The sequence below is a fragment of the Pseudopodoces humilis genome, chromosome 1 (assembly GCF_049639895.1).
Source record: "Pseudopodoces humilis isolate 2021_Gansu_Grassland_sample_001 chromosome 1, ASM4963989v1, whole genome shotgun sequence".
Taxonomy (NCBI): Eukaryota; Metazoa; Chordata; class Aves; order Passeriformes; family Paridae; genus Pseudopodoces; species Pseudopodoces humilis.
In genome coordinates, this window is record NC_142200.1 from 122082177 (window position 1) to 122097660 (window position 15484).

The 15484-nt window shown below is 37.5% G+C and overlaps 1 protein-coding gene across 16 annotated transcripts in view; it reads right to left on the reverse strand.

Annotated features, from left to right (window-relative positions):
* Positions 1 to 15484, reverse strand: part of HDAC9 (histone deacetylase 9) — a 457947-nt gene that overhangs the window by 238541 nt on the left and 203922 nt on the right. Inside the window, exon 1 of one of the 16 annotated variants that reach the window (XM_088064988.1) lies at positions 301 to 370. The exons of the other annotated variants lie outside the window; for them this stretch is intronic. Within the exon in view, the coding sequence (XP_087921114.1) occupies positions 301 to 370 (70 nt within the window). Of the gene's footprint in view, positions 1 to 300; positions 371 to 15484 lie in introns of those variants that run through there. 16 annotated transcript variants of the gene reach the window in all.

Consider the following 15484-nt stretch of genomic DNA (forward strand, 5'->3'; position numbering starts at 1 on the left):
AACTCTGACATACATTTGCTTTTGTAAGTTTTAAGAACTGGACAAGCAAACTATAGAAATTATTAAGATGACAGCAACTTTCTCAGTACATTAGCTGAAGATATTTTCTGTGATTATTATTCTAAATAAACACTGAAAAAAAATGGTTCTGCATTCTGCAATACTCCAGACACTAATATAACGCTTCTAAATATTCATCTGTGATGTCAAAAGAACAACAGACATTGAAAATTTCTATGCAATTCTGACGGCATTTAGCAAGTGCAGTTCAGGAAACTGAAAAAAGCCAAAAGTTATTACCCATTTTTGGTTTTCCACATTTCAGCAGGTCCATTTTTCGTACTAGTGGGTTGGTTTTTTCTCTCTTCATCTCATCTGATACGTAGAAAGTCAGTGGGCATTTCTTCAGTTTCAAATGAGAGAGTCTTTCTCAGTTAAGTTTTGCAAGAAATTAAATTTCCTACTAAGAAGTCTACAAAAATCAGTAGGAACTCATCTCAACTTTCAGATTCAAGTTTTAGAAACCCACAGACCAGGCCTGGAACAGGCACAGTAGACTAATGGAGTCAAGCACTAGAAATTACTTTTCGAGAAACTCTCTGGGTCCTTTTGAGAATCTTAGCATAATCATTTAAATAAATCCTAGTCATATGGAAACTTCCGCCTCCACTCAACACATTAATCACTCAAAGCCGAAGTTCCCTCTCACCAGACCTAAGATGAGCAACCCTCAGCACATTTAGTCCTACTGACTGAGCTTTTGAACTTGGCTGGAAACATCATTACAAGAAGTTAAAATTCTGCAATACAAAAGGCAACTTGCAAGTAAGTGTTTAAGTTCTGCACTCTAAGCAGAACTTTTTGTGATCAATGAGCTGGCATTCCATGTTAAGGAATTATTGCATCATTATAATAGTAATAATAGCATTATTAAGGACTAGGAGAAAAAGGCAGCACAACTAATTGAAGGTTTGCCATGGAGAAGCTCTAGTACTAATTTTAAGGTAAAGCACTGAGAGTAGGCTTGTTACCATAAAGAATTTATTAATCTGTTTGCTTTGACATGAGAAAAACTGGAATCTAGCCCAAATCATCCTCATCAAGGTTCTACCCTCATCAAGGTACTGCAGAAGGCTGCACTAGCTGCAGCATAGCTTAAGTTCTTCTATTCAGAAAAACGTTTTTTTTTCTCAGAAATGTGAAAATTCTTCCTGACTGCTTCCCTTCTTATGGTTTTTATATTTGTGCCATGCACACTTATGCTGCTAAGAAACCAGAGCTTATTTTGGCGAATGAGGTTATTTTCACTAATTTTTAGATGTGCTTGTGTTTGTTTTTTTCCCCTTCATTAGGATTTGATAGAGCACACCTGAACTGAAATTTTTGCACTGCTATGGATTTCCCAATAGCCAGCCTTGGCCAAGCAGTCTCTCTGCTGACTGTAAAGTTCAAGTGATTAAATGAATGCTGAGACCATGGTAGCATCCATAAAGCATGTTTCACACCATGTCCTAGGAGCTGAAGGTGATGAATACACCCCATGAAGCAGACTTCCCCCAGCTTAACAGCATAAACCACCACACCCCAGAACCTACACAAAACCTACACAATCACTAGCTCCTCATCACCGCAGACAGAAGCACTCTGCAGAAAGTATGGGAATAGTAGGGGCTGGACATAGCATATCTAGGGAGAGAATGACCAAATGTCAGCCCAGCTGCAGGAAAGGATGTCTGGAAATGCAGCCAATGGAATTCCTGATTTCACTCTGTCAATTGAGAGCTATGCACCTGAGGAAACACCTCAGAGAAAAGCTGATACCCAGTGCTTTCACTTTCTCCACAGATCAGTCACAAAGTGACCAACGGATGCTCTTGGTTTAGAAAGAGCTAACTTATGCACCCATAAAATTCCATTTCATTTCTAATCACATCTACATCTGCCAGGCAAAAAAAAAGGAAACTCAAGTTGCTATTCAACACACCTGTAAAAAAAGATTCTGACCTTAAATGCCCTTTGAATACTGTTAAAATGATGGCTCAACTTCTACAACAGAGATGATTAAAAAAATAGTATATAATCTTTCTTAAGAAATGTGACAACAACCAAATATCACAGTCCATTATCATCTTTAATCATCCATTCCCAGAATTTGTGCCATCTTTTATAGAGTTTACTCCACCTCATCTTAGAGTACATTCTGATAGAGAGTTGAGAAATATGTCTTTTTCTGAAATAAACGTTACTTGGTTCTAAGAATTTGCACAATTCACTTCCTTAGCTCTTCCTTGACAATGTCTATTTAGAAGAGATCTATTTATTCCTCACCACATTTCACAGTTCCTGTTGCTAAATGAGAATCATATCAACAAAGGGTAGAAAGACACAAACATGACTAAAGAAACCAAGGCTGTTTTTCCTAATGTAGGTACAGTGGTGTTCCCAGAGGGGAAAAAATTCCAAACCCTTCAAAGATGGGCCTCAATGCAATTTACCTGTCAAGACTTTCTGATCTTGCTTTAAAAGAGCAAAGTATAAAGGTGTTTATGATAAAATGAGTAATTGTAGATAAATGTACTACACTATAAATCATTTCCAATTTATTGTTCATAAATAAAGGTTAAAATTGACCTTCTTCCAAGAAAGAGATATGTAACTATTTAATGATAAATGATTGTCTGTTCACCGTTATTGTCACATTGGATTACAAGCACTTCCTTCCTGTAATACAGTGGACATCATGTTAAAGTAATTTCAAGATGATATACGGTATTTTCTAAAAAAACCCCAGTGGAGTGAAAGGAATCCACTTTCCACAAATTCACTCTGTGCATAGTTATTACTCTTGTCTCATTATTTTCTGCTTAAACTAAATTACCTACATCCTTTTTCATACTGCAATATTTTCAGGGAAAAAACCCTCAAATACATAGAAACCTGCCGAAAGAATATGAAGATCACAGCACAGACAGTAAAAAGAGCAATGGAACTGTGGAAAAAACTCCAGCCAAACACAACCATATTTAAGGAGATCATGTAGCGAAATTCAGATTTTTTTCTGTGTGCTTTGAACAGATGGTGTGTATTTGCTCCTTCCCATGCACTTTATAAGCTCTTCACCATCGTCTCCAGGTACTACTTTTGACTGTGGAGCATTTGGTAGTGCCTTCTCCCGCTGTGACACTTCACTGGTAGGGTCACTGAAACAGGGGTATCCCTTGGCATGGGCATGCAGGGCTGTTCTGATCCCTTCCCCACAGCTTCCTTTCCCACAGTAGGCTACCCAGTATTCCAAGGCACAGCCTGAACCAGTATAAACTTCCTGCAAAATGCCTGTGGTTCCATTCCTCAGCCCAGCCTAGGGCACCAGGGACTGACCACAGCCTCCTGAGTACAGATGTATCAACAGGCCACTGGAGCTGCTCAGTAAAATGATTAATGTATTGAAATACCTGTATTTGCTAGCACAGCATGTTCTTAACCATTTTCTTAGGCTTTTTGGAATCTGTAGCTTTCAATGCCATAAAAGATTAGAATAAAACACAACCCACGAAGGTTTCTTCTCAAAACACTTTTTTAGCCACAACATGAACTTCACTGCATCCCTGTGTGCCATTAAAGTGAGTAATCTACTTGAAAGCAATATTAATTGAATAGCATCTTGAAAAAGGGAAACCCTTGAAATTTTGTTCCAATTAGATTTTTTTGTGAAACTACATATACTTTTATATTGATCTTAATTTTAATATTTATTTTATTTTACTATTAAAACATGCTACAGTTTATTCGAAAACTACAGAAGCATTGGGGTTTGCTATCATAAATCAGTCAAGGTAAAAAAGAACAACTAAGAAAAAAGTAACTTTGACTTCATTTGAAGTTTACATTTCATTTTATATATATGTATAAATATCTATATATATGAAGAGATCTAGACAAAGAAACAGACACTGAGGCCCTGCCAAAAGCTGCAAAAAATAAAGAACCATTTGGATCATACTAGAAAAGAGTATTAGTATTTCTTCTTACATAATGTTCCAGCTAAGGGTTAGTTCGGAAAGCTAGAGAAAAATGGTTCAAGTATAACCATTATTAAATCCAAGAAGAGCTTAAAATTACACCTCGGGGAGCTAAGCTGCTTCACGCTGTGCATAAGCTGCACATCTCCTCCCCCAGCAGCTCTCGGCAGCCCTCCCAAGCAGGGTGCAGACAGTAACAGATCTGCTGCCATAATCCTCTCCCCAGAGGAAAGGAGGAGCTCCCTCGTCTTGCTTTAGGAAAGGAGATGAGACACGGGCTGAAGTCACTCTGAGTATGTGCTGGTTGAGTCTTAAAGTGACAGCCACATGAGATACAGCCAGCGATGGGCCTGATTGCCTTAATAAACCCATATTTATAATCAGAGTCCATGAGAAGCGAGTGCGAGAGCTGTGAAACAAGCAGGAGCTGAGTAAGCAGGGACTGCAAAGAATTATTTCTTCATGGATGAATATGGATCCTACACCCCACACTTAGCTAGTAAAACATAATCCTGTATTTAATACAATTAAACCAATTAATACCGTATGTACAGTATTTAAAAACTCGTCAAGTTGGGCAGCCTAGAGCCTTGGGAAGAGCCTTTTTCAGCAATGATAAAACCTCTTTTACATTAAGCAGAACTTTAGCAGCAGAGGAGGACCACTTCAGAACAAAAAATAGCCCATGATAACAGATATTGACAACTTCCAGCAGCAACCTCCCAGCCATCTCAGTGACCTCTCAAAGACAGAGCCACCAACATGAAGCCAATAGTCTTTAGCTAGTTTCAAACTAAGTAAAGAAACCAACTGTCAAGAAAACTCAACCAGGCAGCCACAGGGCTGCTAAACTGCTCTTCTGAGGCTATCTGCCACTGGGATTGTGTACTAGAGGCAGTGGGATGAGAAGGGAGTCTGAACAGACAAAGTTCTGCTCCCCCCAGTGACACATCGATTTTCTTGTTGAACCCTCTTTTTTGCCACTCCCCACTGGAGGAGTGGGTGCAATATGGGGCACGAACAGTCAGGTAAGGACAGAGCAGTGGAAATCATGCTCTTGGTCTTTCTAAGACTGCTTGTGGTCCTCTCCCTGTATTTTCCAGCTTACAGTGGGCTTCATGGCACAAGCACATGTAGTAAGACAGAGGAATGATGGAATAAATTTCTTCATTTCCTTCGTGATTCATATTGGCATACAGTCAAAACAGCTCCCTTAAGTGAAGTGGAGAAAAGGGAGCATGAGAACTTAATAGATTTTAACAAGAATAATGAAAAAGGGCTGCCAACTCCAGGTCTAAGGCTGATGGCTCTAACGAACCTCTGCACAATGGTAGACCTTGAAGTCTGGGTCTGGACTGAAATGATCCATGTCTGACAACCATTCACCCATACCCATGGACTGGTTGCCACTGTCCCTCTGTTGTGACTTTTACGCATCTTGAAGGACAGGGAGTTTTAAGACTCTCTTCAGTCTAAATATGTAGCTACGGATCACAAGTAAATACCTGTTGCTTTCATTTGTACAGATTTTTTTCACATCTTTTGGTGAGCTTCTTCTGGCTGCTAAACCTTACCAGAGTACCCACCTGCACAACAGTTCTCTTAGCCCAACAGGCATTTCACATTATTTTGCTATGAGAAAAGCAAGTAACTTGCTTCTATGAGAAGGCAAGTAACTTCAGAGAGAAAAACTTAAATGGGTGAAAAGGCACTGAGGGAAGTCATGCATTTAACCACACTGCATTAAAAAACAGACATGAAGAGATCTGTAAGTTTTTTTAGCAGAGATAAAAAGCATTCAAAAGAAAATCTGTGCCTTTCATGTTAATTCCTAACCTTTCTCCTGCCTCCTTTGACTCACGTTCTCAGCAGAGTCCTGCTTAGAGTCTGTCTGCCATTACTTTCCAGGCTGTGGTGGTGCCCTAGAAGTAATGCTTCTCAGCATCTTCAGAAAAGGGGGACTGCCATGTAGCACATGGCCAAGCTGGTGCCTCTTTTCTGCTCTCCACACTCTTCAGGGACAGAGCAGAGAAAGACAGTGACAAATCTACAGGCAGAAGCCATTGGTTATTCACACTGCAAGCATGCTGTCCCTCATATAGACATTTTGCAGTCTCTCTTATCTGGGCATGTATATTGTATATTTGTATATATACACAATACATATATTATATATACACTATATATATATATATATATATATATATATATATATATATATATATTATGTATGAGCACATACATAATAAAATCTGATTGACTGAACCTGGAAATTTCCCTGCTACTTCATTTTAATATTTAGGTTGATAAATAAGAATTTGCCGCCTCTTGAAATCATCTTCTGAAATGTCTTTCTGGATTGCAAACTGCACTTTTCAATTACCAGTTTAATCTATTAATGCGTTAACGCTGCAGTTTTTGTGAGCATTGCGTAATCCTTTAGTCAGAAATGCTACAATGTGGTGTTATTTATGAGTCTTTTTTCTAATGCCAGCTTCCCTTCTGAAAACCACCATGCAATTTGCTTTTCAGATCATATTAATTAGTCCATCATTGGATTAAACTGCTATCATTTGTTATTTGTTATGCTGTTAGCAAACTGTTGGGTCTGACTAACTTCCATGTAGTTTGTGTACAATTTAATATCATCTCCATTACAAAATGCTTTCAAAGCTTAAAAATTGGTCTTTAATCTGAAAGTCCTGTTGCATGGCATGTTTAATTTATAAGCACTTTCATCTGCAATCACTATTTTCCTGCCACATTTTTGCTTGCAATTTTGATGGCAAACTGCAGATAACAGAGCAGTCAGCTATACATGAAAGCAAAGACACAGTGCAGATATCTTCTGCTTAGAAAGGTATGCAAAAGACAGCAGAAGTTATGTACAGTTCAGAGCACAACAGTTCTTTGTGGATAAATGATGAAAGATATGATTTCTTCCAGTGAGTGGTAAGTATGCATAACAAATAGCTGTACCACTGTTCGGCTTGTGTTTTCTTTTTAAGAATGTACCACAAAATAGGGAGAAGTACATAGCTGGTATCTGCACTCTTTACTGACCATTTTGGTAGTGTTTCTATAAATATGGCACATGAGCAGCTACAAAGAAATAGACTTAAAAATAGGTCATAGGCATTAGGAGCAGATTATAGTGTACAGGTGGGAAACAATGATTTCTGGCACAAATACAGATTATGTCTGTGTTCAACATGTAGGAAGTCTCCATCAATACAAATCAGCTGCCACAAGAGCTGAATGAGCTCATGTCATTGCAGAGCACAGCATGAATCTTTGACACAGCTCTATTGCCTTCCTTGATATATTTCTATTTCAAAGGAGTAAAGGTCAGAAAACAAACATTTTTAATGTGGTTTGTGTGAATAGGCCTGTGATGTGTGCTTGTAATAAAATAAGGTTGCATATTCCTGGTAACTACCAGTACCGGATGAGAAACTACAGAGAAACACACAGAAAAGAGAGACTTGCTATTCCTAGAAAACAGCCATAGCTAAGGAAATTCAGGTATACAATAAGGCAAATTTTCTATGGGGAAATGTGAATGTGAAAGAGCACAGCGTGGTTGGGTGCTCTTGAGTCCCTAATTGCACAGCTGTTCTTCACCAATCTGGAGTAAGATGGGCACCAGATAGGTTATGACCACCACTATCCACCAAAGACTGCAGTTTTCCTAAAAGCCATAACGGAAGAACCATCCTGACTGTCTGCCTCCTCCTGAGATTCATCTTTTGGACATGGCATTCCTCTGTCCTCGTCTTGCCAGTTCTCTTTAAAGGAAACACTAAGATAAGAGATTATGGGGCCAAAGCAACCACAGGAAAGCATTTTTTACAGACCGCACTGCCTTTAATACTTTAAAAAATTTTACCATCCTATAAAGTTCAATATCTTGATAATCATGGAAAATATGACATATATCAAACCCTCGCTTCTCTCAGTCACAGAGTTTCAAAATAGCAGATTTTTCTTTGCAGTTAGTAAGTTATTCCTCATTCCCACTTTTGCTTTCTGTAAGGCAGAAAGAAAGAAAGAAGGGTGGAAAACCTGTACAAACAGTACTTTCTACCACTGCAATGTCCAATGTAACGTACATAGACAGACTTCCAGAAGAGAAACTGAAGCTCACACTTGGACTTAGAGTATGATATAACTTTATTCCCCTTTAGTTTTTGTGTTGTTTAGTTTTGCTCTGCTTTGTCAGGAAGAAAATAGTGAGAGAATATGCAGAACATCAAGAAATCAGTGTTTTCCAGAGAACTAAATCTCAACACATGTCTAATTTACACCTAAAATTCCTACCAATCAGTTGCAATCAGTTCTAGATTGACTGTTATCACAGATTCATATGAATTCACAGAATAGTCCCCATTAGACACACCTCTTGAAAGAGTAAAAAGATTCCCCACACAGGTTTCAGTCACTGGTCATAATGCCACAGCCACAGTCCTCAGCAGAAACACATGCAGGGGAATGAAGAAACAATAAATATTGCCGGAGATCAAAATCAATTGCCAGTTGAAAACTTGTGGAGAGACGATACTTTCCTTGAAAAATATAACCTCATTCATATGGAATTCAACTGATGTGCTTTAAAAAACTTTTCAACAGAATTCTTTGACATCTGCAGTAATTACATTTAATGCAATATATTGGCCTTTTTGGCTATCGCTAGTAACTATTCATACTGCTAATCATCTTAAGATTTTACTTCCTGAGAAGTGAACTTGTATAGAGAGTGTAACAGAAAATGTTAATCAACTGCACAGATACATATATATTTGGATATGGTTATTTAATTAGCTTTGAAATTGGCACTAACTTCAAGTAGACACTCAAGAACAGGAAAAAGTAGTTTTATGGCTGTTTGTCTACATCAAACATTGACTCACAAGTGCTTGTTTTTTCCAAAGGGCTTTTTTTCTCTCATCTGTTCCCCAACTCTTGCCACATTCCCTGGCCTCAGCTTCTAATTCTCAGTTCCTAGCCATCAATATGAGCTCAGTGTTCCAGTTTATCCTGTCAGGTTTTTCTCCTTCCTAACCAGGGAAAGCAAGAAGAGTAACTGAGCAGAGGAACGACAGATGTCCTTTCGGTACTTGGATCTGGGTTCAGATTCAGCCTACAGCAGCCAAGAACCGAAACAGCTGAGCTCTGAAATGGAGCACATTCAAATGTAGATGAGATGAAATCTTCAGGTTATCTACACAGCTCTACAACTTCTATCACACAGAAACTGTGGTTTTATCAAAATCTCTGTATTGGCCAGATCTTTACAAAATAAATAGATAAAATGCATTTATAGTGTGATAGTACTAGTATGTTCCTGCCACAACAAATTCCAAAAATTTGTCCCTGAATCTGTACAGTCCACATGCTCTTAAAGATCAGCAGAAATTTTAATATTAGCACTGCATGTGAGCAACAAAGCAAGTAAGGTGACCCTTTATGGTTTTGCTTTGTTCTTCCCCTGCCATTGTAATATCACCAGTCTCTAGTAGCTTATCACTATTTATTTAGCTTTATGCTCATCTGTGGTTTGTACTATTCCCGAATGGGGGGTGAGCTACTGTAAATCAGTCTTTGACTAAGTAAATGATCTGAAATCATGGAATAAAATACAAGACATTAAAAGACTCAGAATAACTGACTGATGAATGTAATTCAGATGCCACAGAGATTTTGATTTGGCAAAAGTCATGCTTCATTGAATTCAGTGAAACCCTTTCACTGGGGAAGATGAATTGTATAGTAGGTAAGATGAGAACACCAGAGAAATGTATTTGATTATTTTACCCAAATTTGGTAGTTGCTATATGGAGGAATATGTGCTTAATCTAGATGAAAATTTGATTTGCGTGATTCCTGAAATTCTCCTGCAATATACATTAATTTATTCCTTTGGGAAAATATTTGACATAAAAAAAAAAATCCAACATGATAGAGAGAAACAAAATCCAACGTATTTAAAATCTCTATGTATATATCCCTTAATATTAATACTTACTTTGGATCTAATTTTGAAGGTAATTAAATCCTTCAAAGATCCACAACTAAAAAACTAAGGGTATTTTTTTGCCCAAAAACACACATTAACAGAAAAAAAAACAACAACCAAGTGGGAATGGATTGTATTGGTAATGCAATTGAAACAAAGCTGACTTAAGAAACATCAGATCTCTGTGGATACAACAGTTAATACATGGTATGGTATCAAGTTACAAAATCTTGCAACTTGGTACAAGCAATCTTGTTTCTAAGAATGAAATGTTTGGCAGTGTAGGATGCCAAAGTTCTCATTTTTTGTAGTGAGAATTTAGCTGGCAAAAATCTTTGGAATTAGCCTGCGTCAGATGAAACTTGAAGTTTCACAGCATCAGTGCATTTTCTCACAAGATGTTGACAGTAAGAGCTTGTATTTTCAGCAGATATGGGTAATCACTTCCTCCTCCTATTCAAAGACAAAGCTCTGCACTTCTGAAAAACAGAGATCTAGTGAGAAAAAATATTTTGGGAGAAGTCCTTCACTCTTCAAAGGAATAAAATCCACTGAAGATTGTTTTAGTTGAAATTAGTAACCTCTATAAAAAAACTTATTTGAGGGAGTCTCCCAACCAAGGAGACATGCAATGTTAGTTCCACTTCATGATACTATTCCAATACAAAGCAAAATTATTTCCAGCGTAGTCATATTAACCTGTTTAAATATAAATTTTAATTGTTTTTATATTTCCTGATAAAGAGTTAATTTAATCTTGGCTCATTTTACACTGGAGTAAAACCCCACCTTACTCAGTTACTGAATACACAGAAAATTTACTGCACATTTATCATGCGTCAGAACTAATGACATCAGTGAATATCCAGTTGCCTAGAGCCAGATGACAGAGTAGCTCTGCTGACTGAAAAGGAAACTTTGCCAATCTGTGCCATCTTTAACATTTTGCTAGATAGAGGAAAACAAACTGGAAACCACAATCCCTCCACTTTGCAGCAATACTAAATGGCTTGCAAAACCACTAGTGCTGGTGAGTGATGTCTAACAATATGAAACAAATTGAAAGCTTCAGTGCTGGAGTCCTGTTTTGCACATTTACTATATACCAGCCTTTCCTTTGCTTTCTGAACTAAGAGTTCTCCTTGAGTTTTTGACCTTCTGGTGTATAGTAACCCCAGAGAAAATAAAATCTCTTGTCTTATACATCAATATTTGCCACCAGTAAACATCGCTAGATCATGAAAAATTACTTCTGCCATGATCCTAAGGTAGATAACAGTTCAAGATACTTGGTATATATACTAAGTTTTAATTTCACTTGAAGCCGAGTCACCTTGTTTTAATATCATTCTGATAAGAAAAGTTGTAGAGACCCCAGAGTCTCAAATCCAGAAATGCTTTCAAGGGGATTTGGAACAGTTATTGAGAGAACAGTAGTGAAGTTTCACACTTCCTGATGATTCTAGGTATTCTAATGATGGCAAAATACACAGCTATTCTTCTCATTCCTTTTCCCTTCTTTCATTAAGAGCTCAGTAGCTGTTCACTGTCAGATTACTTGAAGACCTATGCTAGTCCAAAGAGGCAAGGAACATGATATTCCCCACAGACTGTGCCAGCCTCCCTGCAAGAGGTCCATCCTTCTGAATCAGTCTGCAGAAGGTAAGCAGTAATTTAATCACCATGCTCATTCAATGCTCATTCAATTTTTTTGTCAATTATCTTTATGCCAGGGTTTCTTTTTATCTCAGTATTTTTATGTGCCAGCTGCAGGTTCTGGTTTTTTTTCCAAGGACACTGGAAAGTCATTTCACAGAGATCAATAACAATGACAGTGTATTTTGATTGGCATCAAAAAACAGGTTAAATTCATAATGTTGTTCAAGAGATGAAGATCTCAAGATTACTACCAATCCCTTGAGCTAACCATGCATTCCTCTAAAATGAATTTACTAATTCTGCCTAAAACTCATTCACATTGCTCACTTTGGCACTACTGTCAGCAGGGTGCTTTACATTATGAGCAACTTCTAGAGAAATTCTTTCTGGATGTCTTATTGACTAGACAGCGCACCTGTATAAAGCCAAGTCTTTGCATTAGCCATGATCTTAAACTTCTGACTGGCAGAGCTCCCATTCCTTTCCTTTGAGAGTGCTATATACAGGGTATCTCTTTAAATTCTATTTAGCCTCCTTTCTTTTAAGCTATGTAGGCTGTTCATATCCTTTGTACTACAAATAGAACAGATACAGTTAATTGAAGGCATCCCTGCTGCTGAATTTAGCCTGCTAGTCTGGTAGTCTGAAACTTCAGAGGAAGTTCCTATAACACAGAATGAAAGGCTACTTTAATTTCCTCTGACCCCATTACAGACCAAAACTTTTTGATAGAAAGTCGGGTTTTTTGATACAATAGGAAGAAGCAGTTTTACCCTTGCAGCAATATGCTTCTAGCTCTCACATCAAGCAGAAGCTGAGTGTCTTACTGGTATACAAACACCAGCTTACAGAAATTGTATCAGGATGCAAAAAACTAGAAGGAATAGTTTGATTTTACAAATTGAGACTTTTAATTCCCTTATAGCAGCACACAGATAATATATTAGAATTTGGGAAAGGTTTTAAAAACTTCTGGTTCCTTAAAAGACCTTGGATGAACAGTCAGGTGTCAGCAATCATTCGCCTCCCAAGGGTTTTTGAGAATCCTATGGTCCCTCTCACACAATGTTCTTTGTGCTTAAATAATTTAGAAATGTGGATCTTAAGTAATGAAGAATCTGCAGTGTTTAAGTGCTATTCTAGCACAGTAAGATCTGTTAAAAAAACCAACTTGTTCACTTGCTTTTATACCTAGAGAAGGAATTCCTATAACTTTCTGTTTCCATAGGGACTGTTAAAAGGTGATATACGCAGAATTCTTCTGTAAATGCTCAGATTACACTGGAAATGTGCAAGCACAACCCTAGTTTTTGGAAAAACAGTGCTTTCTTTGCTACTGCTTCATTTACCAGATTGAACTACTGTATCTTACACAGTTTACTTCTTCATGAGAAAACTGGAGTTAGTGTTAGTGAACCTGCTAGAATACCTAATAGACCAAATAACCTCAAAAGCTGCAGAAGGAATTTACCTTATAAAGCTCAGTACTACTTTTCTTGGAAAGCACACTTTAATGCTACTTTGAAGCATTTCTATACATCTTTAAGTAGGAGGGTATTCAGAAGCCTGTGATTCTGGTAACAGTTGCCTAGAGTTTCCATTTTAAAATGTTTCCATTTTAAACTCTATCCTATTTTGAATTCCTATTGCTCTGATGTTTTGCTCTTAAGAGTGAGTTTGGAGGTCCTGACCTCTTTTCTCAACTGCTCTTGCAAGTTTAAGAGAGAAATTTTTGAGATTGGGACTGGAAATACATAGCCATTTTATGATTCTGGATTTTCTTTTGCTTCAATTGTTTAGAAATATACTTTCCCTGAATGACTGTTAATTACTTCCTACATAAATTTCCTAAATAATTACATATACACAACATTTGTATAAGTTAGCCTGAGCAAGGTTGATGAATTTGAGGTGATTTCTTAAAACAGACCTCAAAACGGTCTTATGCTTAGCAGTGAGGGATTTTTTCCAACACAAGTTTGCCTCTGAAGTGGTGAGCTGTGGAAATTTTTGAGGAGAGGGGAGAAGCAACCACCTACATCACATTAGAAGCAAATGACAGCAGAGCAGTCCCTACATACACTACACTCATCCTGTCTGAGCCATACAAAGCTGGGACCCAGTTTGAGGATTTAAGACACACTAGTTAGCTAGCTCACTTCACCCAGCAATGTGCAGAGGAAGGGGTTGTAATTAAGGGCTCTAAAGAAAACCCCTTAATTTCAGATTAAATGTATCCACATTTCTGTGTATACATACATACAATACACTTAGCTGCACAATGAACATAAACTGTGGGGATTTGTTGTCTGTTGCCCTCTGGCACCACTGTCAGTCTTGGACGGACCCAGAAAACCAAAAGAGCAAAACAAATCAAGGCATTCCAGGAAATTTCCAACTGTGCTGTGACTCTGGGATGGGGTGGGTATATTTTCTTTTAATGAGGGCTGAATATTAGTCACATCTTGGAATGTTGTTCAACACTGCAGATATTGTTGATAAAACAGAATACTTGCTGTACCAAAAGGACATTTATAGAAAAATTAGCACAGATGGGGTGAAATTATAAATATGTTGTCTGGACATCTGTGTCATTTATACTGAAAAACCTAAAATGAATGATAATTATCCACATTTAGTGGAGCAAATGAGGAAAGCTTATTCACTGTGTAAATAATACAGCGCTTTGGCCCCCCTCCAGCAAAACTATATAGGCAAAAAAATCTTCAGGCTTGCACTGGATGATTCTTATCTAGGCCCAAAGCAGCACTGGCTTTCCCTCATGTTGAACCCATAAGAAGAGTAGGATCACTTGACCCATTCGATGGAAAGTGTCTCAGTATTTCATTTACAAATTTACATTTACACTCATTTACAAGCACAGAAAGCTGAATGACCAAGCCTTTAAATATTGCTATTAACTTATAACGATTTAACAAATTTATACAATGTAGTAAGAAACCCCAGAAAAGAGACTAAGGTATTTTAGTATTATTAGCTAACCCAAACTGTCTTAACTCCAAATTATACATTGGTTTTCAGTTCACTAGTGGTGAACTGCATTTTTATGAGGATAGCCAGGTTTACTTCTAGTATTTATTATTTTCCTGAAGTGTTTTCTGCAGCTGTAAAGTTACATAATACTCAAAAGATAATAGAAAGACTTCCTTAGGACTTTTAAATTACTGTCTATCACGCATTGGGTTTGAGTGTACTTTCAGTTACAAGCATTTTATTTATCCTTTTGGATGATGTATCCTTTGAGCTCAATTGTTTATTTCAGAAATGGCAATAAGAAAAATGACAGGTGGAGTTCATTTCAAACATAACTCTCTCCCCCAAGACATCAGTTTTCCTATGGATGATGTGTGGCATCCATTATATTTAAAATGGCTTGTTCTCCTCTAATTGAATTCCAGATTGTTATTTTTGTCAAAAAGAAAGGTTTTCTGTGTTCCTAAAATAATTAGGCCTGGTTGCAAATCAAATTATCTAATTTCAAAGGCTTGTTTCCCTCTCTGAAATGCCCATTACAGACAGACTACAGATGACTAAGACTTGTGTCATCCATGACTTTATTAGGAGAATATTCTAAGTCCTTCACTTTCCCTGTAATCAGAACTATAATTTCTGCAGGTTATTTTAAGATCAAGCTACAGCTAAAGCAGGAAACTCGATTTTATTCTGAGCTCCAGACATGTCGACACAGCAAAGCAGGGCTCCAGTTTTATAGGCTATCTTCTTACATAAAGCCTAACACTGGTATTAAATTCAAGTTCTCTATGAGATA